The sequence below is a fragment of the Emys orbicularis genome, chromosome 25, assembly GCF_028017835.1.
Source record: "Emys orbicularis isolate rEmyOrb1 chromosome 25, rEmyOrb1.hap1, whole genome shotgun sequence".
Lineage (NCBI taxonomy): Eukaryota > Metazoa > Chordata > Testudines > Emydidae > Emys > Emys orbicularis.
This window is the reverse complement of record NC_088707.1, coordinates 4,494,611-4,519,324: the sequence shown is the minus strand read 5'-3', so window position 1 is coordinate 4,519,324 and position 24,714 is coordinate 4,494,611. Positions and strand designations below refer to the sequence as shown.

General features: G+C 55.3%; 1 protein-coding gene across 1 annotated transcript in view; it reads left to right on the top strand.

Annotated features, from left to right (window-relative positions):
- The window catches only part of MLLT6 (MLLT6, PHD finger containing), a 66,899-nt gene extending 43,918 nt beyond the window's left edge, over positions 1-22,981 (top strand). The window contains exons 9-20 of the mRNA XM_065422578.1: positions 3,312-3,486; positions 4,808-5,395; positions 9,038-9,222; positions 10,027-10,144; positions 14,208-14,274; positions 15,071-15,213; positions 15,629-15,817; positions 16,056-16,144; positions 16,746-17,104; positions 17,812-17,920; positions 20,681-21,055; positions 22,937-22,981. Coding sequence (XP_065278650.1) covers positions 3,312-3,486; positions 4,808-5,395; positions 9,038-9,222; positions 10,027-10,144; positions 14,208-14,274; positions 15,071-15,213; positions 15,629-15,817; positions 16,056-16,144; positions 16,746-17,104; positions 17,812-17,920; positions 20,681-21,055; positions 22,937-22,981 — 2,442 coding nt within the window. The remainder of the gene's footprint in view (positions 1-3,311; positions 3,487-4,807; positions 5,396-9,037; positions 9,223-10,026; positions 10,145-14,207; positions 14,275-15,070; positions 15,214-15,628; positions 15,818-16,055; positions 16,145-16,745; positions 17,105-17,811; positions 17,921-20,680; positions 21,056-22,936) is intronic.
- The last annotated feature ends 1,733 nt before the right edge of the window (positions 22,982-24,714 follow it).

Genomic DNA, 24,714 nt, shown 5'->3' with positions numbered 1-24,714 from the left:
ATCCAGCACCCTAGTGGGAAACCCTGGCCCCTCTGAAGTCAATGGGAGTTTTGCCATTGACTTCATAGAATATCAGGGTTGGAAGGGACCTCAGGAGGTCATCTAGTCCAACCCCCTGCTCAAAGCAGGACCAACCCCAACTAAATCATCCCAGCCAGGGCTTTGTCAAGCCGGACCTTAAACACCTCTAAGGAAGGAGATTCCACCACCTCCCTAGGGAACCCATTCCAGTGCTTCACCACCCTCCTAGTGAAAAAGTTTTTCCTAATATCCAGTACTTCCTTGTGGGCCAGGCTTTCAGTGCTGCAGGTGAACGGCTCTGTAGCCCACTGCCAGTCCCCTGAGCCAGCACGGCCCCTCTGTTAACTGTATCTATGTGTTTATTTTTAATTTTGCAACCAAGATTCGTTTACCAACGCCGATTTCACCCCGCCGTGCTGCTAATCCATGATGCTCCCCGCACTCCCTTCTTGGCCTGCTAGATTAAAAAGAAGGCTCTTTGATATGGGTTGTCTCCCTCTCTCTGCCCCTCGGTAGCCTGGCACACCTGGTGGGAGGATCAGAAGAGATGGATTTGTGGGGAAGTCTTGAGGGCTTTGCACCCATTTTGACTCCTGTTTCAAGGGGCACGTGTCAGTGTCCTGGTGGAGCTGATTGAGACGAGAGGTGTGCTTTCCCTGTGGCGTTCGGACGGCCTCACTGCATCCCATTGCTCCCAGACTCCGCTCTCCCTCCTCCTCTCCTGCCCTCAGCTCGCAGATGAGGAAGGTCGGAAAGATTTTCCTGCTCCCTCTGTGATCATAAATCAAGAGAGCTTAATCTTCAACATCCAGAAGTTAGTGATGAGAAAACACAGATTCCCCCACCCCACCCCTTTCCCAATTTCCACCACTCCCTTCCTCCTGTCTTTCATATTCCCAGCACATCTGGCCCGCATTAGGCTGCCAGCCATTGCATTGTGTGGAGTGATTAGACCAAGCAGGGGAAATAGGGATAGATTTTTATCCGGGCATCCATGTGTCTGCATCACAGGCCTATTTTTTACCCTTTCCAAGAGGAGGTCCTCTGGAGTCAGGGAGCGTGGAGCCAAGATCTTGCTCAAATCTGTCCCTCAGCAAGCTCTGGGGCAATGCAAGGAGCTTGCAGTCGCGTCACAGGTGTTTTATTTTGGGCTGGGACTGTCACATTGCAGCGGTGGCCAGAAAAGTGACCATGGAAGTACCATCTTGCACTTAGTGACTTTCAACGTTACTAGGCTGCGGCTGCCTTCGAACTGGCGAAGGGTTGAAAACACCACATCCTACTGTGGATGTCGTGAGAGATCCAGTTCCCGACCCACCAGACTGTCCTCCTGTTCAGCCCACTGCATTTCCTGGCCCATCCTTCCAAGCTCCCAGATTCCCTAGCATCTGTCTAGTCTGTTTCATTCCACGTGGATGGACACCTCAGGTTCTCTCTCTCTGTTTCTCTGGGGTTTTTCTCTAGCATCGATCACTGCAGCATAGAAAGCTGCCCTGCCAATTTAGCTTTGCAAAAGCATTCTCCACTGTAGACAATGGGAAGGCTCCAGGTGATCTTCTAGGTTAGCCAGCCTGGGGCTCCTGGGCAGAACAGACATTGGCGCAGAATGGTAGCAACAAAATGCAATGGAGGCATGAAGGGAGCTGCATTAATGGATGCTTGGTGGATGAGCAGTGTGGGGCTTGATATGCAGCGGTATCACGTCACCGAGCAGGGACTTGATAGTCGCATCCTGTGTAGGCCTGGCTTCATGTGGAATATTGCATTCAGTTCTGGGCACCTAGATAGCAAGAACGATATGGCTACCAGCTCAGAGAAGAGTGTGGGAAAAGACTAAGGGACTGGGGAGACTGAAAGGGCTGACGGGCTGATTTTGAGATGTGCCCGGATCCTGTGGACTCCAGCTGGAGTTGGGGCCTGCTCGGCATTTTTGAAAATTAAAGCCCTGAGCCTGGAATTTTCAAAGGTGCATAAAGAAGTTAGATGACCAAATCCCGTTGGATTTCAATAGGTCCCTTTGAAGTATCCCAGCCTAAATGCACATGGCTTGGCTAAGTGAGACCGCAAGTCTCCCAACATCTGAAGGGAAGAAGAAGCTATTTAGATGACAAGGGAGCAGAGCTAGGACTAATGGGACGTTCCCTTTTCTTAATATCAAACTTCCCGACAGCAAGGACTGTGAAACTGTGGAAGAGTCTGTCAAGGACAGTGGTGGGCAATCCGATCCATGAGAATTTTTAACAGCAGCTTGGACAAAGCATTCGAAAGCATGCAATAGGGTACAGCCCTGCATTGGCTCCGCCAGGGAAAGGGGAAAATGCCCCAGTAGGTCCTTTCCATCTCTCACGTCTGTGGCTCTGAGTGCTGTCAGCCCCACAAATTGCAAATCAGCACAAGATAATTATCGCCCCAGAGGTTCTTATTGTGCTCATAATTGCTGTTCTGGCCGGGGCATGTCGAGACAGCGCTGCTGAGCTCTGAGCCGTGGCTATAACTGGGATTGAGGCAAAAGGCCTCGGGATGTTCTGAGCCTCTTGGAGTTGTTACCAGTGGAATAGATCCCTTTGGCTCCGGAAGATGCCCTGGCACCATTTACACACCAGCGTGGGTTTTGTAAGTCAAAAGGAGCCTTACCAATTTTAAGGGAGTCCAGCGAAGAGCAGGCAGGTTTTGTCTCATTGCTCCCTTATGCTCCCCCATCTGGCTGTGTCCATCTCTCTCTTCTCCCTTGGATTGGGGCAGGAACTATCGTTTTGTTCTGTGTTTGTACAGCCCCGAGCACAATGGGGTGCTGGTCCACGACAAGGATAAAAACGAATACTTATCAATAATAAAATGTTAATATTATTATATTACTAATAACAATCACTTACGCCACCTTACACATCACCTCTAAATCTGGCCCACAGAATGTGACCTGGAGGAAGTCACACAAGCCCAGATTTTCAAATGATCCCTAGCTTTGCCTGCCCCCAGTTTGGAGGCAGTGCCTGTTTTTCAGTGGGGGTTGTGCACCCACAAGCCCAGCTGAAGTCAGGAGGAGCTGCAAATATCCAGCGCCTCTGAAAATCAGGTCCTAGGACTCTCAAATCAAGTGCCCCCAAAATAGCTGACGTGAGAATATTGCTCTTCTCCCCAGTGTTGAGTGGGGTGAAAGAATTGGTTATGAGCTATGCTTGGCCTATCCCTTTATTGGAATAAATTACATAAAATGGAAAATCAGTAAAGACAGAGCTAGCTGCGTGCACATCTGGACTGACTCTTGGCCCCTGTGTCTGTCTGCTTTCCAGGGTTCCACCGGGCACCATGAAGGTAGCAAAGAGACCTCGGAGGTCGGCAGGTCAGAGGTGAAAGGCAAGAAGTCCTCGAGTCATGGCACCAGCCACAAGGGGAAAAAGACGGGAAGTGGGAAAAGCTCCACCAGCTTCACCTCAGCTCCCTCCAGCAGCACTTTCCAGCCTGCAGGTAAGGGTGTGTGTGGGTAAAGTTGGCAGGGAGAGAGGAGAGCAGAGACTGAGTGAGGAGAGAGAGAAGATCAAGCATCAGGCTGGCAAAAGGAGCAAGGGATCGCTCACAAGGCAAAGCAGGAGGGAACTGTATAAGTCCAGCACATAAAGTGTGGAGAGCAGATACACTCATAGAGTTCATGGTCCTCCAGTTACCAGAGTGGATCAGGTTATAAAGAGTTAAAAGCAATAGAGAGTCCAACTCATCCCTAGTGCAGCTCCACTGCTTCAGGAGAGCAGTTTGTCCCTCTGGAGTTTCTTTTCTTGGGCTAAATGAAATGAACAGCAGTGGGGTGGGGGTGGAGGGGAATCGAGGCCTCGTTATTAAATTCACAGACATTTATTCCTGTTGCCGTCTGAATAACTGAGAACCCCTATCCATACAGGCTTAGGCTCCCCAACACAAGTTAAAATACCACCTCAGCCTGAAAACTCAGGGAGTGTGATCTAGCCAGGAGCTAAGAAGGAGTCAGGACACCTGAGCTCTATTCTTGGCTTTGCCCAAGGTGACCTTGAGCAAGTTGCTCCCCCTCCCCCTGCACCTCAGTTTCCCCCCATCTAAAATTATCCTGAGCCACCTTCTGGGGGAGTTAGAAAACTTCATTAATTACTGATTCTAAAAGCCCTTGAGGTCCCACCAGAGTTTTACTATTATTAATTCCATGTGGGGAGGGAATAATCAGGTCCAGATGTGGACTGGAGTTGCCCTCTTGAATGAGCCTGTCTTCACTACAAGGAAAGGAAGGTCCATCTGTCAGAATAAAGAGAGGAGGAAAAGGAAAATGCACAGAGGAGGCCATTGTAGCACCTGCCCTTTCCCCCTTGATTTAGTGGTGTCCCCTCCTTAACTTTGAGGTGGGCCTGAACCAAAACCCGGCATCCAAACACCCCTAAGCCTTGGATCTGGATCTGAGCTCAGGAGCTCTGACCTCACCAGAACCATTGTAATAAGCATACCTTCCTCTAGCGCCTTTCATCCCATGGGATCCCAAACTAGGCTGGAGGGGCGGTCGCCTCCCCACAGACAGTGCCCTGCATGACGGGGGGAGGAATTGGGGACAAACTCCTTACTCTTACAGAAGAATGTAGTGGGATCTTTACTGTTGTAATGAGCCTGCTAGCACACATCTCTGCTGGAGAGGACTGCTGCACTGTGTGTCCTATACCCTATACTGCTGATGGCGATCCTCCTTTAGCTCAGGCATCCGGGCTTTTGCAGAGGGAGGATTTGAGTTCTGAATTGCTGCCCCCCCCCCTTCGTTCCTCTTTGCTCTCCCTAGGCACCTCATGCAGCTCCCTGCAGGGCTCCCAGGATTTTGTGACATTCCCCAAGCTCGAGCAGGAAGAAGAGAAGTACCGGAAGCCCGTCTCCTCCTCCTCCTCCTCTTCCCACTGCTCCCCGCTGTACGAAGGGCAGAAAGGGGACGTCTTCGAGCAGAAGGTCATATTCTCGGGCTTCGGCTCTATCATGCGCTTCTCCACCTCGGCGGTGAGCCAGCAGCGGGGCCGCGTTGCCTCCCCCGTGGACTACAAGGCCTCGAACCCAGTCAGCGGCCCCTCGGGGGGAGGTGGTGGCACCGGCGGCGGCAGCCACAAGCGCATGCCCTCCCTCAGCATCGAGGACGGGGAGGTGCTGAAGGAGAAGAAGCACAAAGGCAGCAAGAAAAGCAAGCACGGGCCTGGCAGGCCGAAGGGAGGCAAGAACAAGGAGATGCTGGGCACCCAGCTGGCTGGGTCCACGTCTACCTCCTCCTCACCCTTCTCCGCGGGCTCCCTCGTCAGCTCCAGCATCGGCAACTCATCCCGGTCCTTCAGCCACACTGGGACCCTGCCCAGCCTCAGCCTGGAGTCCCCCCTGCTGGGCTCAGGTATGTTCCCCTCAGCACCCGTCCTGGGGCACGTGGCTCCCTTCAACCTACTTTTCCACTGTACAACCGGCATGAGGCCCTCCTCCCAGGGCCCTCAAAGGCATTTCGGTACCTGGCCCCCATTGAAATCAGTCAGTTAGGCCCCTAAATATCTTTTGAGGATCTGGGCGTTGGCTGCTGGTGAACAGAGGAGTCCAGCTTCAGGTTCTTCTCCTCTCAGGGGGCTCTGGTGTGACTCCATTCCAGATGTCCATAAAAATCCAGTTCAAGTTCTCCTTCTTTCCAGCCCCCCCTGCTCCACCCAGGCCTGTGCCCCAAATGACCATAGAAATCCAGTTCATGTTTTTTTTCTCCTTTCTGAGGCGGGGTTCAGAATCCCGCCCAGGTGAGCACGGGATTCAATCCAATGTCAGGTTCATCTCCAGTCAGGAGCGCTGTCCTGCATCCATTCCAGAAGGCCCTAGAAATCCAGTTCAGGTTTCCCCCCCCCCCCCCCGCTACTTTCCATCCAAGCCTGTGACCTGGTATCCGTTCCAGGTGAGCAGGAGGATCCAGGCCAAGTTTTCCTCCTGCAAATCCAACCCAATGGGCATGTCACAGCCACCTTTGCACAGGTGCCATCAGATTTAACCAGACTGGAGCTTATAAACAAAGGAGAGTGCGGATCAGGAAGGGACGGGATGGTCACCATCAAACCAGACCTAGCTGAGATCTGGGCCCCAGACTGAGGATTGATAAACAGATCTTACATTGTCCCCCTTTCTAGAGCAAAGCCACTTTTTAAACTAGCAAATGCCTGTTCTGCTTAGGCCCGGGGTGAGTGAGTGCTAGATGGTGAGGCCTGGTTTAACACAGTTAGGGGGGTGAATTTTTTTTAATTGACCCAGGGCTGGTGTACACTAGACCGACCCCGCTATGTCGCTCCGGAATGTGAAAAACCCGCACCCCGTGAGTGGGGTAGGTACACAGACCAAAGTCCCATGTAGACAGCGCTAGGTTGACTGGAGAATTCTTCCATTGACCTAGCTACTGCCCCTCGGGGCGATGGATTTACTACAGCCTCCCGAGTCCCGTCGCTGTAGTAAGTACACCTCTACCCCGATATAACGCTACCCGATATAACACGAATTCGGATAGAACGCGGTAAAGCAGCGCTCCGGGGGGGCGGGGCTGCGCACTCCGGGGGATCAAAGCAAGTTCGATATAACGCGGTTTCACCTATAACACGGTAAGATTTTTTGGCTCCCAAGGACAGCGTTATATCGGGGTAGTGGTGTATCTACACTGAAGCGCTACAGCAGCCTGGATGTAGTTATACTGATATAAAGGTTTGGCTTATACGCCTTCCCTTATGGGAATACTGGCCAGCGGCGGCTCTAGGCACCAGCGCTCCAAGCGCATGCCTGGGGCGGCAAGCTGCGGGGGCGCCCTGCGAGGGCAGCAGTCAGGCAGCCTTCGGCGGCTTGCCTGCGGGAGGTCCGCCAGTCCCGCGGATTCGGCGGCAATTTAGCGGCGGGTACGCCGAAGCTGCGGGACCGGCGGACCTCCCGCAGGCATGCCGCCGAATCCGCGGGACCGGGGACCTCCCGCAGGCAGGCTGCCTTTCTGCCTGCCGTGCTTAGGGCGGCAAAAAAGCTAGAGCCGCCCCTGATACTGGCATAAACACGCCTAACTAGTATAACCTGGCTAACCAGTCCTCTCACTAACCGACATGACTAACCAGTCCCACTGAGCCCACACTAGGGGTAAACCGGTGTAATTAAAAAGGTGTAACTTTTATGTGTAGACAAAACTGGAGTCGCCTTGCCCAGCCCTACAACCCTCCTTGGCAGAATGGAGGGCAGTGGCGCTGAGCTGTGGCAGGAAAGGGTTAAGGCGAGGGAGCAGGAGGAGGGGCCTGGCGCTTAAGCCTACTTCTGAGGCTTGACACTTCTGGCAGCAGTCAGTCTATTGTGGGTTGTTTGCAGATGCTCCTATTTAGGTCAAATTAGATGGGGGGGGGGATTTTTTGCATGTGCCTGGGAGCAGTGGCCCAGAATGTCTGGGCTGCCTGAGAGAGTTTGTGGTGGGGAGGTGAATTGGGGCTGTAGTCTGGGGAGGAGCTCTCAGGAATTGATGCAACCTCCATAGTCATAACCTTGGGCGATATTTCTCCTCCTCCCCTATCCCCGGGGAACAACAAAGAGACGGTTCAGAGCTGGGGGATGGCTGTCAGGCTCCCTTCTCCCATTCGCTCATTCCCCGACCGCCTTCTCCTCCTCCTGGAAGAGGATGTTGGCAAGGGCTCTGCAGGATCCGAGCCCTGGGGGCCACTGGCTGCCGCAGAGGGAACCCCTCCCTTGACAATCATTTCCTCACCTTTCTACCTCATTTATCCAGCCTCACCGCACCTTGCTGTCTGGGCGTCAGCCGTGGCGCACGTTGGCTTTTCTCCATGGGAGCGTGGTCGCATGTTGAGAGTAGGAGACAGGGAGTCTGGGCTCCTGGGTTCTAGTCGCCATTCTGGGCCTTCGTGCCTCGGTTTCTGTGTCTGTAGAATGGGAGCATCATGAGGCTGCAAAAGACTTTGACATCCTCAGGTGGAAGGACTGAGGTCCATCGCTATTCACTCTGTGTGCCAGGGCTGAAGGGGCACCTGTGCTCATGGCAATCTGGGGCCGGAGATGCCAAGCCTGGCCGTATATGACCATGAGCCGGAAGGTCTCCCCTCCCTTCCATTCTAGAGTCTAAGAGACTAAACGAGGTGCTCAGTGCGCCTGGTCTCAGGGGGCACTCTTGGGCCTCAATTTTCGAGTGTCCACTCTTTACTGGGTGCCTTAGGTTTTGGGGAGCCCAGCTGGAGACACCTTAGGCCTGGTTTTCAGGGGGCGTTGCACCCCCAGAGTTCCAGATGAATCGACAAGTGCTGAGGGTGTTTGACCCCCTCTGAAAAATCATACCCCGGGGGGGACCCCAAAATGGAGGCACCCAAAATCAGTGGATACACAAACAGTTTAGGCCCCAAATGAAAAAGGGGTTCCAAGTCCCTGGATAGGGCTGTTTGGCTTATCCCCCACTTGATTTGGGGCCGGGAGGATTCTAATCTAAGCTGCCTGCAATAACCTTCCAGCCCCCTGACTGTCTTTCCTCAGGCGAGGCGCAGTCATAGATCACTGCGTTGGGAGAACTTAGTCTATTTAGCTCATCAAAAGGGAGATCAAAGGGTGACTTGATTATGGTGTATACGTTCCTTCCTAGGGAGAAATGACCGGGTATTAAAAGGAGCTTTAATCTAGGGGAGAAAGTCCGAATGAGAACAAACGGCTGGAAGTGAAAGCCAGAGAAATGGGAAGTAGAAACAAGGCGCACATTTTTCACATTGTGGGTGATTGACCATCGGAACAAACGCCCAAGGGTAGTGGTGGGTTCTCCATCTCTTGATGGCCTTCAGAGCAGGACCGGATGCCTCCCTGGAAGATGCTTTAGCCCAGCCCAAGGTATGGGGCTCAGTACAGGGCAAACGGGGGGAAGTTCTCTGGCCTGTGCTAGGCAGGAGGACAGATTAGATGTTTTAGTGGTTTCTTTTGGCCTTAATCCCCAGGCAGCTCTGTAATGCTGAGCAGGGAATTCTGACTGCTCCACCCCCTTCTGTTTTCCATGCAGGGATCTACACCAGTAACAAGGACCCCATTTCCCACGGGGGCGGGGTGCTCCGGGCCGTGTGCAGCACCCCCCTCTCCTCCAGCCTCCTCGCGCACCAAGGCACCTCCTCGCTCCCACAGCTCAACCGCTCCCCTTTTGCTAGCACCATCCCGGCCTCCTCCTCTTCCGCGGTGTCCACCACCCAGGTAAGAGCATGTGACCGGGGAGGGAGGGGGGAGTTATAATACAAGAGGTGATTTGGACTGGCCCAGTAGCCTAGCAGTGCAATGCAGCCTGGGGAGGGGGGGTTCCCCTACTTAGGAGCAGTACTGAGGAGGGACCTCTGTTGCTCCACAACCAGATGGGCGGGAGCATGCGGGAGACCTCATTTCCTGCACCGCTGCTCCCTGAGCTCCGTCTTGCCAGCACCCACTGACTCGGGGATTCAGTTCAGTGGAGCACTGCTGGTGGCCTTCCTCTTCCTTCACAGACCACCCGGGATCAGAAGAAGGATGATCCCATGGTTAGGAGGCTAGCCCGGCACTTGGGAGCCCCAGTGCTCTTGTGACTGTAGTTAACTCCCTTTGCTACCCTGTGCCTCAATTTCCCCCATCTGTAAAATGTGGCTAATAGCCCTGCACTGCCTGAGGGTATAAATGTTAGTTCATGGTACTACAGATGCTATGGTCATGGGGACCATATAAGTACCTAAGACAAAGAGCAAGTCTTAGCCAGGATTGCCGTCTGATGTGTTAACCAACGGGATTGCTTCTCTAAGTTCAGAAACCAGCCTGATATTCAGCTGTTCATCTGAACCGCTTGGACTGGGAAGCTCAATCAAGAGCAACCTCTCTTGTGAAACTCCCGGTACTCCCTGCCTTTCTTTTTTAATACTTTCCCTGTTGGCTGGGACCCATTTGGAAGTTCAGAGGAGGCGTGGGAATGCAGCGTCGGGTTCCCCAGGCTGTTCAGCAAGTTTTCTGTCTCTCTTGTTAATTTCCCACCTGCAGGTGTTCTCGCTGGCAGGATCCACCTTTAGCCTCCCCTCCTCGCACATTTTCGGAAGCCCCCTGACCTCTGGCCTGTCTATGAACCCTCTCTTGAACCAGTCTGAAAGCAGCCGGGCAGGTACGTGAATCGGAAGGTCTGTGAGTTCAGAACTCAGAAAGAGTCTCCCTGGAAGAATTGAGACAACCAGGTCCACAGTTTGAGCTCCGCTTCCCCTGCTGTCTCCCCATCCCAAGAGCTGGAAGGCCGAGGGTGTGTGCTGGGAAGAATGAACTGTTGAGATCAGTGGCGTCTTTGTCAGCTCATGCTATGTCTGCATTAGCAGAGCACTTGGCTGGGAAGCTAGCAAGCCGGGGGGGTAGTCCCATGATGAGAGCACACATGCTGGATTGTCCGTGGGAGACTCTTTGTCTCTGGGCGTGTACTAGAATGGTGAAAAATGTGACCGTTTTGAGATTTCGTCATTTTACACACTTGAGCTGCGCAAATGTAGTGAACATTTTTTGGAAAAGTTGGCACAAAATTTTGCACTACAAATGTTCAGCTTTTGTTTTGGAGTGATTTCGTCCCCCTTCGACTCTGGCTCCTCCATGAAATGCAACAAAACCAGCTATGTTCACACTGAAAATATTCTGGCACTGAATTTGACTTTGGAATGGTTCATTTCCCCCCTGCAAAACAGGCTCATTTGCTTTGGGAAAGGGCCATGCTCATGAGGGGGAAACCTCCTGCATGGTAGTGAATGTTTCTAACCCAGCAGGCCCATTTTTTAGTTTGCAAGAAAATGCACATAAAAGGCCCCGCACACTCCTGACTTCCAGCCGTTTTGCCTTTGGTGGTTGTGACTATCTCGCGCTCCTCGGGGCCAGAATTTTCAGGCGCTCAGTACGTTGGATGCTGAACTCTTTGGAAAATCTAGCAGTAAGTGTCACAGCGGGGAGTTGCTGGGGGGTTGAGCCCCATTGCCGATGCCGATCCCTTGAATATCCGGCCCTGAGCCCTTTTGAAAATTGGGCCCCTCGTGTGTGCGGCACGTCGGTTTGTCTGCGTGAGAGTACATGCCTGCATGAGGAGCACGTACGAATGTTTACTCCTGTGTTTCCATACTTGTAAGCCCATGGAGAAGGTATATCGTATATGTGCACACCATGGAGTGGGGGGACGGGGCGGGGGGGCTGTGGGAGCTGTTTGTCTGTCCTGGAGCTGGGGGGTAATTTCCAGCTCCTGTGGTCACACTAGTTCTCATACCCACGCTTGCTCTGATTGAAAATAGCCGTGTAGCCGCGACTGCATGGGCGGTGAGATGGGTAGCTGCCCGCGTACCATCCCATCTGAAACCTAGGTACGTCCTTGGGACAGTTAACCCTAACGCTGCTATTTTTAGCATGCTAGCAGGGGTATGTCTACCTGGGCTGGAAATGACCCCTCTGGCTCCACGGTTGGACGTACCCTGAGTGTACGAGGAGCGTAACAATAGTGCTGACGTTAACTCAAGAGTTAAAGGCCCAATGCAACAACCCTTCCTCCTACGAAGCGCCTGTCTAGTTGGTCTGGGAGAAAAGGATGGTTCAGGAAGGTGCGTTTCCTCTTAACATGATGGGGGATGGAGGAAGCGGCACATCCGCTCCCTTCTGCCGTTACTTGGCCAGGTGAGGAAGGATGAAGGAGAAGAGCTCACTTGCAGGGATGGGCTTGTGGGTGGGACTCAGGAGACCTGGACAAGTCACTTAGGGCTAGATTTTGGTCCTCCAATATCCTGAGTTCTGTTTAAAATCTGACTCTCAATTTCAACTTCCGACATTGCTCTTCTTGCTTCATCGGGATCCCAGAGCTGTTTCTTCAGCCACAGGGCCCTAAACGCTTCCTCTTAGAGCAGTTGCCACAGGGGACCTTTTGTGATCTCTTTGTCCCCATCTCCTCCTGATCGGTCTTAGGCATTTGTTTGTTGTAGCTGAGCACCTGGGAATTGTTCATCTATTTATCCTGTGAGGTAGGGCAGTGCTACTAGCCTCCTCTTACAGCTGGGGCTCCAAGGCACGGAGACACTAAATCACTCATGTGAAGTCACGCAGGAGGCTTTTAGCAGAGGAGGGAATTGAAACCAGGTCTCCGGCTAGCACCATGACCACCGGGCCACCCTTCCTCCTGATACTGCATTCTGGGGATGAGTTAGACCCAACTGCCGCCTTCTGCGGCAGCTGTTCCCGAATCTCCTCTTCAGTCTTGCACCTTCTCCGGTAGCTCAAATGTCTTCATGTCCTCTAGAGTGACCTTCAGAAAAATGGCTACTTCTCCCCAAAGAGGAGGAGCCAGTTGAATTTGACTGACAGTCAAAGACTCCTATCTGGACGGGAAGGTGGGACTTCCAATCTACCTCCCATTCCAGGAGGGGCCTCTCGAAGGGGACTCCACAGGGCTGCTGCCTGCTTGCACAGGGCAGCAGCCTGGGAGGCTGCAGTCAATAACCAGCTTGGGGCATTACACCATAAATCACCCCGCCCCTGCCACCCTGCAGTGCTTCCCACAGGAAAGGTCCTGGATCCTTGCGTGCTATAAAGGCTCCTGAGATGAGGAGGGGACACAAGGAGGCCAGCTGGCACAGGCTGGTGCTCACAGCATCTGACACATACCAGAGTGATGGGGGACATATGCTGGCTGAGTGGCAGACATGGAGGTGGGGAAGAGAAAGCGCCTGGCTGATGATTATACTCTGCTTTTTTACTGGGGGGCTGGGGACACCACACACACGCACACACACACACACACACACACACACAGCCTTGCGGGGGGTGGGGGAAAACTATCACACCCCATTTTACAGATCAAGGCTGTTGGCTGTTCCCAGGCAAGCCACCAGCAGAGGTAGGAATGGAACCCAGGAATCCCGACTCTCAGAGCTGTCAGTTCTAGGCCACGCGTCCCTCCCAGACAGGTTGAGGTCTAAAGAGACGGTGTGGTCTCTGAGTGACTACAGAGAGTTCTTTCTCGGGTGGCTGGCTGTTGGGTCTTGCCCACATGCTCAGGGACTAACTGATCACCATATCTGGGGCTGGGAAGGAATTTCCCCCAGGTCAGATTGGCAGAGACCCTGGGGTTTCTTTCCCCTTCCTCTGCAGCATGGGGCTCGGGTCACTTGTAGATTTAAACCAGTGCAAATGGCGGATTCCCTGTAACTTGACGTCTTTAAATCATGATTCGAGGACTTCAGTAACTCAACCACAGGTCAGGGGTCTAGTACAGGAGCAGGTTGGTGAAGGTCTGTGACCTGCGACATGCAGGAGGTCAGACTAGATGATCACGATGGTCCCTTCTGGCCCTAAAGTCTATGAGACTGTTGGAGAGAGACCTTAGCAACCAAGGCAGCGGACTCTAAGGGGCTGCCATTTGCTCTCTGTTTGGACAGTGCCTAGCACACTGGGATACCTGGTACTAGCTGGGCCAAGAGGGCCTTGTTATAATAATAACCGTCTGCCCCAGAACAGGCGTCACAGTCCATGCTGGCTGGATCCATCCTATCTAGTCTATCCAGGCTGTTCTCTGTCGTGTCTGAGTGCCATGCCATCTGGCTCTGCTCGCCCCTGTTCCTAGGGAGGGGTCGTGCTCCTGGGCAGTGACCTTTGAGATATAATGCACAATGCTTCGTCCAGCTCGGAAAGAGGGTGGCTCCAGTTTAGAATATGTCCGAGAGCCCTGTCTCTCCTAGGAACTTACAGCATCTGAACACATCACAATCTCCAGATGTATTTACCCTCCCAAGCCCCCTGAGGGGGGCAGGGCAGGACTATTTAGCCCCATTGTACAGATGGGAAACTGAGGCACAGCGACTTGGGCAGCATCACACGGCGAGTCGGGGGTCCAGCAGGGAATTGAACGCAGCTCTCTGAAGTCCCAGGCTAGGGCCCTAACCGCTCTCCTTCCTCTCAACTCCCTGAACCACTCCCCCCCACTTCCCCACCCAGAGGAGTGAAGGGGGGCAGTGATTCCAGGGGCACCTGGCCAGCCTACAGACCCTACTGCCAGACCACGAGACAGGCTAACGGGGCTGTTACGTAAGGACAGTAGGGGAAAACTGCTCTGTGCTGCCACCTAGTGGGGGCTGTGGCCCTAGCAGCCCTTTGGCCCAGGCTAATAGTTGCTAGAGGCACAGGAGAAATGCTTTGTCTGCCTCTGTTTCCCCTCCCAGAGCCTGACCTGGAAGACTGCAGTTTTGGCTGCCGAGGAACCTCCCCGCAGGAAAGCCTCTCCTCCATGTGAGTGTCCTCCGACACGGGGGGTCAGGAGGCTCCACCAGGGGGTAGGGTGAGCTATAGGTAATACCAGCGGGTGAGGAGAAACTGAGGAACACGGTGCGGGGAAGGGAGGCAGCCGCTTCTCAGTGTGGAGTGGAAGTTGGGGGTGGGGGGCTAGGAAGAAGTGGAGCGGTGCAGAGACATCCCCTCCCAGTGTGGGGCAGAAGGGCTTGGGAAGGGGGATGTGAGAGGGGCAGAGACCGACCCTCCCTGTGTGGGGCTGGTAAGAGGGATACAGAGACATAGGCGCCGACTCCGTGGGTGCTCCGGGGCTGAAGCACCCACGGGGAAAAATTGGTGGGTGCTCTGCACCCACCGGCAGCTCCCCGCCCCAGCTCACCTCCGCCTCTGCTCCGCCTCTTTCCCTGAGCGTGCTGTGTGCCCACTTTTTCCCCCTGGCTCCCAGCGCTTGCTGTGGCGAAACAGCTGTTTTGCGGTGGCAAGCACTGGGAGGGAGGAGGGAGGAGGGGGAACAGGGATTTGGGGAGGGGTCCAATAGGGGCAGGGAGGGGGCGGAGTTGGGGCAGGGACTTTGGGGAAGGGGTTGGAATGGGGGCGGGGCAGGGGTGGAGTCGGGGCAGGGCCCGGAAAAGTTGGCACCTATGTGCAGAGACAGTCACTTCCAGTGCAGGACAGGGGAGAGGGTCTTCGGGTGGGTGGGGAGATGCAGAGACAGCCCCTCCCAGTGTGGACTAGAGAGGGGTGAAGGATCCGAGTCCCATCTTCTGACAGCCCTTCTCCTGGGGCCACTCCCCAGGTCCCCCATCAGCAGCCTCCCCACCCTCTTCGACCAGACCGTGTCCTGTAGCAGCAGCGGGCAGCTGGAGAACGTCCCCCAGGCCACCCCCAATATCGAGCAGCTCCTGGAGAAGCAAGGCAATGGAGAAGCCGGCGTAAACAGTGAGCCGGGCGGGGAGCGGGCTGGGGGACCCCTATGGGGCTGGGTTGGGGTGGGCTTCTTCCCCTCTGTTTGGGGGTAAGAGTGGGGGAGGCCGCAGACGGGGGCTCGGCAGGGTGGGTAGAGAGGTGCTGAGACAGCCCCTCCTGGTATGGGGCAGGGGCTGGGGGGGTGAGGAGTGCAGACACAGGCCCTCCCAGGGTGGGGAGGGGAGCTCCGTGCTAACCTGTGCCAAAGTGGAGAGGACAGTGGGGGCTGGTACGCCCCTGTCCCTGCACAGTAGATGCTCTAACTGTGTCACCCCGTGTGCCCCCTCTTCTCCTTCCCACCCCTCCTCCCTTCCCTCCCCTCTTCCACTGCCCCCTCCTCTCTCTGCCCCCCCGCCCCATCCCCCTTCCCCCCTTTCGTTTCCCGCAGTTGTAGAAATGCTCAAGGCCCTGCACTCCCTGCAGAAGGAGAACCAGCGGCTGCAGGAGCAGATCATGACCCTGACAGCTAAGAAGGAGCGGCTGCAGCTCCTCAACGTCCAGCTCTCTGTCCCCTTCCCAGTGGTGACCACCAGCAACGGCCCTTCCGGCCACGCCCAGTACATCCTGCCTGCCAATGGTGAGGGGCTGCCTGGGACCGGGACTGGGGGGGATACCCCTGCACTCATTCGTAACGGTCCCGCCACCCCGGGAGCCTGCCACAGAGGGGCTCTCTGGGCCTGGGGGGAGGAAGTTTGAGGGATTTTATCATGGTGCATAAAACCACGCCGGGTCCAGCCATTGGCTGCACCTGCTGTCCCTCTGCGTCACCGTGGTGATGCTGGGCTCTACCCCTGACTCCCTCCTCTCCCCTGCAGTGTGCAACAGCGACTCCCTGAGCATCAACAAGAACTCCCCCTGCAAGAACAGCTTTGGGATCGAGAACTCCCTCTCCACCTCCTCCGAGGTACAGTGGCCGCCGAGACCCTGCAGTGGGGCCCAGGGACTCCCCCACACTATATCGCTGCTCCCTATCAGCGGCACACAGCGATGGCCAGACCCCCTGGACTGAATGGGAGGGTTCGGCAGGGTGAAACCAGCCCGTACCCACCGCCCTGGGTGTTCTGTGATCTAAGGGGCTGGCTTTCTGCAGATGGAGTCAGGGAAATCGATGCCAGGACTGGGCAACAGGAGGCTCCTTAAGCTTTGCCGACTCATCTCCGTGGTGCATCCATCCCCACCCATTGCGTGGAGGGCCGTGGTGGTGGGTATGTGCTAGGTGCTGTACAAAGGGAAGCGAGAATGCTGGCAATTTACTCTGCATCCCTAGAGATCGGGCATTTGGGTGTTAGCTTCCAGCCAGGCATGTGAGAGCCCAGCTACTTCTCCCCAAAGAGGAGGAGCCAGTTGAATTTGACTGACAGTCAAAGACTCCTATCTGGACGGGAAGGTGGGACTTCCATTCTACCTCCCATTCCAGGAGGGGCCTCTCGAAGGGGACTCCACAGGGCTGCTGCACCCGAGGTTCAGTTCTCACCCTCTCTCCGTTTCTCTGCTTCTCCCCCCAGGATCCGCACTCGGGCTGCCCCAGCCGAAGCAGCTCGTCCCTCTCCTTCCACAGCACCCCTCCTCCCCTGCCGCTGCTGCAGCAGAGCCCCACCTCGCTGCCCCTCCCTGGGGTGCAGCAGCAGGTCAACGGCCTGGCCAGGGTGACGGCTGGCTCGCTGGGGGGAAGTGCGGCAGCCAGTCACGGCCTGCCCACAGGGCCCGGGGTGGATGGCCTGCTGGGGAGCCTGGCGGGAGGCCAGCAGCTGCCCATGAATGGGCTGCTGGGGAATCTGAACGGAGCTCCGGCCGCCCAGCCGCAGAACCCTCTGACGCAGGCGAGCGGGCCACCCGCCCTACAGCTCTCCACCAACCTGAGCAGGTGAGAGGGGCCCCCCAGGTATCCCGAGGGGGAGCAGCACAGTCATCCCTGCATCTCCGACCCTCTGCCCCCGGCACAGCCTCTGTCTCCCTGCGGGGCTATGACCCCCGGCCCTTCGTTTCCTCTTTCCTCCAGAACTGCAGCCTTGTGTCCGGCTAGTTCTCTCTGTGCAAACCAACACCGGCATGCTCCCAAAGTTAGGAGTGTCCACGGCAAACTAAACATGTACATCTCAGACCACACAAACCCCAAAGTATGCATCAAGCAACATGTGACAGTGCATACTAACACACGTATGACAGTTATTGCTTGTGTTAGGCACTGTGCTTAATGACATGTGCGCGCCTAGTGAGAGAGACAGTCCCTGCCCTGAAGAACTTGCAATAGAAACAGACAAAAGGTGGGAGGGGAAACTGAGGCACAGAGCAGGCAGGTGACTTGCCCAAGGTCACACAAATGGTCAGTGTCAGAGCTAGCGTCCTGCCCACTGGACCGCACTGTCTCTCATAGAGGCAGCTTAGTTTGACCCGTAAGGGAAGCTGAGCTTAAATGACTTCAGCCGTGTATCCTTACTGAGAAGCCTGGCTCACAGTTTGTGGCAGGGCTTCCCCTCTGAGACTGCTGCTTTCCTCGGGGCTGGGCATGCGGAAATACCCCAGCAGGAATGCAAGGCAGCGGGCTACGCTAACGTCCCGTCTTCCCCGCAGCGTGCCAGGCCTGAGCCCCCTGACGGAGCAGCAGCGGCACGTCCTGCACCAACACGAACACCAGCTGCAGCAGCTGCAGCAGCTCCTGACGTCCCAGCCGTTTAATCCGGTAAGGTTTTAGGTTTATTCCCCCTCCAGCAAGGGCCTGGCCTGAAGTTTGGATTGGGGGAGATTTAGTCCAGTGAAGAAAGACTGATCATGGCCTGGCGCATCCGTTGCTATGTTTGCTAAAGGCCTTGTCTACATGCACAAGTTGTGCCAATTTAACTGTGGGCTGATCTACACGTCTTTAAACTGGGACCAATGCTGCGGAGATCAGCCCTAAAATCAGTTCTTAAACCAGTGCAACCCCCTGTGTGGACATGCTCATTCTGGCTTATTTTGGGGTTAGTTTAAACTGATTCCCAGTCACACACAAAGTTCCACCACTTTGCGTAACTCTGTTTATACTCACACCTTAGTTAAACCAAAGCCAATGTTTGTGTAACCCACACTCCTCCTGAGTGTGGTGTTCTGTCCCCTCTCGTGGCACCAAGGCCACTTAGAGATTAATGACTCTGTTACAGCCTTAGGTAAGAGCCACATGGCTTTTAGTTCATGCAGTAGAAGCTCATGCACTAAGCTTCAGCAGTCCCAGGTTCGATCCCGTCTGCTGACGACCAGGGTCTGTCGGTGTTACATTTGCATTGTAGTTTGAGGTCTGATTGCCGCCCCGGGAGGCGTTCCCACACAAGCACGGTTGAAAATAGCAGTGTAGACACGGCCGTGTGGATTTCAGCGCATGCTGTGAAAGCCAAACCGGAACCCAGGGCGTTGCTAGCCTGTGGCACCGCATCTACGCTGCTACTTGGAGCAATGACAATCACTCAGGTATAGGTAACTCGATAATGTCTACCTATGCTGCAGTCACAGCTCGGATCGCAGTGTAGATGTGCCCTCTGTGGGCTGATCAGGTCCCAGGGAGCCGTCAGCAGGCACAGGCGCCAACTTTCCCCGGTGCCGGTGGGTGCTCGTGCCCAGCCCCACCCCGACACCACCCTTTCTCTGCCCCTATTGGACCCCTTCCCCAAATCCCCATCCCCGCCTCTTCCCCGAGCGCGCCATGTTCTCCCTCCTCCCCCATCCCTCCCAGCCGCGTGAAACAACTGTTTCGCGGCGCAAGCGCTGGGAGCTAGGGGGAAAAAGCAGGCACGCAGCACGCTCAGGGGAGGAGGCGGAAGCGAGCTGGGCGGGGAGCTGCCGGTGAGTGCCAAGCACCCACCAATTTTTCCCCGTGGGTGCTCCAGCCCCGGAGCACCCACGGAGTCAGCGCCTATGTCAGCAGGTACATGAGGCATCCATGTGCCGTGAACACACAGACTTGGCATTTGGTAGGTGGGCAGAACCAGGGCAATTGACACGCCAAACCTGGAAAGTTGGTGAAGCGGGAAAGGCAGTGCCTAACAAGGCCTGATTCTCCTCTCACTTACACCAGTTGAATTCCACTAACTTCACTGGGGAATAGCCCTGATCTACACTGGTGTCAATGAGATCTGGCCTTGTGTAGGAGCGGGTCCAGACTGTTTACCTTACAATCTCGTCTCATTTGCTTTGCCGGGCATTGCATCAATTTGGCATCCAGCGGTATGCAAAAAGGAGCGTGAATTGCACGGCCTCTCCATTTTCACTTGTTTCTCTGGCCAGCTGGCGTGTAACTTACAGCCTCGTTCACGTCACTGCCGAGCTGGGCCCCACGTTTCACTGGCACTCATATAAACCACAAACAAACCTGTCCTCGTGTGCTGGACATAATTGATCTGGTTCCTATTTCGTGTACACTCATGAAACGTCCGTAGAGTTAATCCTGGGTTAAACCAGTGTAACAATCAGGATCCGTGAGTGTGTAAAATATCTCAGGACAGATTCCCAGTTGTTATAAATCAGCATAATTCCATTGAAGTCCATGGAGCTCTGCAACTTTACATCAGCTTAGAATCTCACCCAGTAGGTGTCAGTCTTACATTATACACACAGGTTTCCAGGTTCAACTATTTATAATCAGAACAATATTTTTCAAGGGGATTCTCTTCTACGGTAGCTGATGTCACCATGTCATCCCCTTGCTCCCTTTGTGTGTGGGAACTAGTAGTTAGCTCCACGGGTGTATTCTGTTGGTCGATGGTTTCCATGGAAGCTAAAGTGGTTTAATTTGATTGGAGCACATCTCTGCCAGCTCCAGGTGAGTTGGGTCCCTTCCATCCCCACAGGATTCAGCTCACCTGGAGTAATTAATTCCACCAGAGGAGATTAAATATAACAAGGTCAGTTTCGGGGGAGGGAGGGGAATTGAAAGCCAGTCTGAGAACTCATAGCAATGAACTCCACAGGCTGCCGGACATCAGATTTAATACTGCAGATAGATTGAAAGGGGACTGGATACATTTGTGGGCCAATGTGTTTGTAGGGATCCTAAAATAGGAGTCATCCAATCTCATGCTTCAGTGTGCCTGGTGATGACTGAAGAGGTCAGGAAGGATACCAAGCACACTCCCACCCCAGGACCATATCTACTCTAGAAAAATGGATCATGTTAGAAAAAGTGTTCACGAACACAAGATGTTAAACATGACTTGGCCACCCAGTGTGGACAGGGATATGTTGTGCTTAAAAATGTGCCAGCTGGTTGTGATTAACCTAGTGGGTACAACTTAACACTGCTAGACCAGGGAGGAGCCATGGGATAAGAGCTGAGAGGGGCATGCAAATCCACCTGCTGTGTTAGTGAATCGGGTGTGAGTCTATTTCTCTGCATCCATGCAGGTACATGGATGCAAAGCCTCCCACATGCTCTGTACCCTTATCCAGCCTGACTCTCTCTCCCTTTCTCCAGGAGCAGCAGGCCTTGGTGTTCCAGATGATGCAGCAAATCCAGCAGAAGAGGGAGTTGCAGCGGCTTCAGATGACGGGCACCTCCCAGCTGCCCATGACCAATCTGCTGACGGCCACCTCCACGCCCCTCCTCCACTCGAGCGCCCTGATGACCTCCACCGCCGCGCCCCCTCCCAGCGGCAGCTCCCTCCTGGCGTCCATCTCCCCCCAGCAGCTCAACCCCGGCAACAGCCTGATGGGGACCCCGACAGCCCCGCCCCTGAGTGCTCCGGGGAACAGCTTGATGGCTTCAGGGGCGGGAGTCCCACCGGTCCTTTCCACACAAACCAACCCCTTCCTCAACCTCCAGGCGGACAGCAGTGCCCAGAAAGGAACGGTGCGTAAATTAGGAGTATTAAGGTAACACCTAGCTGAAATCAAGGCCCCCCTGTGCTAGGCTCTGTACAGGGGTGTAGTAAGAGACAAGTCCCTGCCCCAACAAGCTTTCAGTCTAAATAGGGGAAACTGAGGCAGAGAGAGAGGCAGAGTCTTGCCCAGGGTCACAGAATGCATCAGTGGCAGAGCGTGCAATACCCACGGGACTATGCTGCCTCTCGGGCTCATCCGCCTCCCTCATTAGCCAGCCAGGTGGGCCTGAACCTACCTCCACTGACATCAGTGGGGTCAAGACAGGGCGCTGGGGTGAGCGAAGGTGCACCCAGAGATACCCACCCCCGCACACGCCAGGCCAGCTGCAGAAGCAGGCACGGCAGCCCCTGGATTTGTCTCCATTGCTCATGACTAAGGCTGCGAGTCTGTCACGGACCTCACGGGTTCCGTGACTTTCCGTGACTTTCCGTGACTTCTGCAGCAGTTTGGGTGTGTGGGAGGAGGCTCAGGGCTAGGGGCAAGGGGTTGGGGTTGTGGGGGGACGCTTACCTTGGGGTGCGGTGCTCCCCGGCTCCCACTAGCATGGCCCTGCAGCTCCTCCTAGGGGAGGGGCAAGGAGGCTCCGTGCGCTGCCCCACCCCCGCAGCTCCCATTGGCTGTGGTTCGCGGCCAATGGGAGCTGCGCAGCCAGCGCTTGTGGCGGGAGCAGCACGGGGAGCCCACTGGCCCCTTCGCTGCCTAGGAGCTGCAGGGACATGCGGCGCTGGGTAGGAAGCCCCTGCCAGCCCCGCCAACCCTCCCCACCCCAGCACCAGTGGGGTCCCAGGCCCTCTCCCCCAGCACCCGCGGCGCCCCAGGACCGCCCCCCCAGAGCACCCATGGCCCCCCGCCCAAGTTTTAGTCAGGGGTATATAGTAAAAGTCATGGACAGGTCATGGGCCGTGAATTTTTGTTTACTTCCTGTGACCTGCCCATGACTTGTACTAAAAATACCCGTGGCTAAAACGTAGCCTTACTCATGACACCTCGATGGGGCAACACCCCTTCCCAGACAGAGGCGGATGATGATTTTGTGGGGCCCTGGGCCAGAGCAAGTGGGGGCCTCTCCCCACCCCTTCCGCCTGCAGTCCCCCCACTCTCCCCCAGCCCCTCACCCCCGGCATTCCTGCCAGGGAGCGGGGCGTGAGGGCTTGCCCCGCTCCACCCATCACTGCTGTCAGAAATTGTAGTGCCGGGCAGGCGGGGGGAGCGGGGCAAGCCCCCGTGCCCTGACCCCACTCCCCGGCAGGAGCACTGGGCAGGCGGAGCGGGTCAGGGTGCAGGGGCACTCAATTGGCTGGGGCCCCTGGGCACGGGCCCCATTGGCCCAGTGGCTAATCCACCACTGTTCCCAGGCTCTGACCTTATTGGCTTCACGTGGTAAAATACAAGGGGGATTGCTTTCTTGACTGGCAGGGCTCAAGAGGGGATACACACGCAGACACACACATGCAGAGTCAGGGGCACAGAGAAAACAGGATGGTATTGGCTGCTGTCAGAGGCAGGACCCCAGATTTGAGAGGCCAGTGGTGTGATCTGCTATGACAAAGCCCCGTCAAACTTGCCTCCTCCATCCATCTCTTGCCTTGTAGACAGGGCCTAGCAGGCCCAGCCTGGTGGAGCACTAGGGAGCAAATGCCAGAGTCAAGGAGTCTGTTTAAACTGGGAGCGGGGAGGTCTCCCAATCAAGTGTCTCTGCTGATCTCAGCCTCGGGGAGAAGTGGGCATTCCTCATTCCGGCTGCGTGCCCCAGCAGGGGCAAGCCGGCAGCGTGGCAGGGCTTTCGTTTCTGCTCACTTGCGGGTTGCTGCCTGTCTGATGACTCTCTTCTCCGTGTCTTTTTTTAAAGAGCATGAGTGAAAAGGGAGCTGCTGTCACCCAGGACAAGGGCTAAGGCCTCCCAAGCAGACCAGCGGCCCGCTCCTCTCTGCTACAGGAACACGGCTCTCCGCGGTCACACATTCGGATACTTTAGAGCAATGAGCACAAAGCTTCTGAGAAGGTCTTCCCGACCGTGGGAAGTGGCAGGTGGTGCTTTAGAAGATAACGTGTCTCCGGCCAAGACCTGGTATCGGGTGCTCTTCTAAGAGGAGAGATGGGGCAGGGGGAGGTCCCTGCCGGTTTGATCCATGGCGCACTTGCACGAAGCGAAGTTACACTTCTCCTTGCTAAGCAGAGGGCGAGAGTTTGCCTGTGCTCTGACACCTTCCGGCCTCTTCTCCAGTGCGTGTGTGTGTGTGTATGAGTGTGCGCGGGTGTGAGGCCTCCAGGATGGGGCCCTAAACCAAGACCACAGAGTATCCTAGGCCGAGACTGTGGTTGGAGGGTCATCTCTGCTTGTTTTCTGCACAGCATTCAGACAGCTTGCAGCGCCCTCCGGGGGGGGGTGCCAGATACGACGTGGCTGGGAAAGTGGGGCGGGGCCATGGGGGGGGCGGGGAGTCAAGATTCTGTCCCATCACATGGGGAAACGAAGAGGAATATGAGCTGTGAAAACCCTGCCACAAACCTACAGCAGGGACTTCGCTCCTGCCTGTCGCCTTGTGACCCCCTCAAGGAGATGTTCTGCCCTCGGGAACCACCACACCACCGGATCCAAATCCCGCTTGGGAAGACATGGATGGCAGAGCTCTGGAAGGGGATTGGGCATGAGGGGTGAATGCCACCTTCTTCTTACCCCAGCCACTGTGGTGGGTGTCTCTGCTGAAGATTAACCTTAAAGACACTACTGGGACCTCTACGCCAGCTGCAGGGCGGATGCCGGTTGGTCAGCTGGGTGCTGTCCCTTCCACCTGAGAAGCACACTCCTCCCTCTCACACTCTCTCTCGTTCTGTCCTTCCAAAGTTTACAGGCCCAGCATTACCACTTGAAAAGGGCTAACGCCAGTACTGCCCACTGCCTGCCCCGCCGCAGGGGGTGTGTGCTCACCAGGCCGTCTTCTCACGGGGCTAAAACGGCACCAAGGAGGCAAAGGGAGGGAGGGTCTGAAATCTGTTACTTTTGCTTCCTTACCCACCTCCCGAATGTGGCTACTCTGGCAAGAACTTCCTCCCCTGTCGCTGGCACTAGCTAACCCAGGCCCTGGAAATGTGGCCAGTCTTCCCAGCCTAGGGCATTGGATAGCCTCATTGCTTCACGCTGTCTGGTCTTAACTCCACCTTGAGACCTGGTCCTGTGGCAAAGAAACCTGCTTCCTCTAAGGTTGGACAATGCAGGGTTGGGTTTTTTTGAAGGACAGTTCAGGGAGGGGGAATCGGCGTCAAACGTTTGAATTCTCCCTCCCCCGGTTAAATCTGGATCTCTCGGGGGGGGGGGGGGTCAAGACTCCAGCGACTGGAAACACTGAGGGTCTTAAAAAAGTTTTCAGACCTTACCGGATACAAATGATTTTCAGCACACTCCCACCGCCTCGTCTGGTTTGCACTATTCAAATTTGTCAGCGGTGGGTCTGTGCTGATGCCAGTGGAAAAGCTCATCACCGTTTGACTCCATCTATTAAACCCATTTCACGTTTGTTCTTTGATTTGATTTTAAAGATTGTTGCCCCAATGGTTGAGCAGAACCAACAGCAGAGAGCGCCTCTCCCTCACCCCCCCCCAGGGGTCTCGCTTTCTGTTCTGTGAACC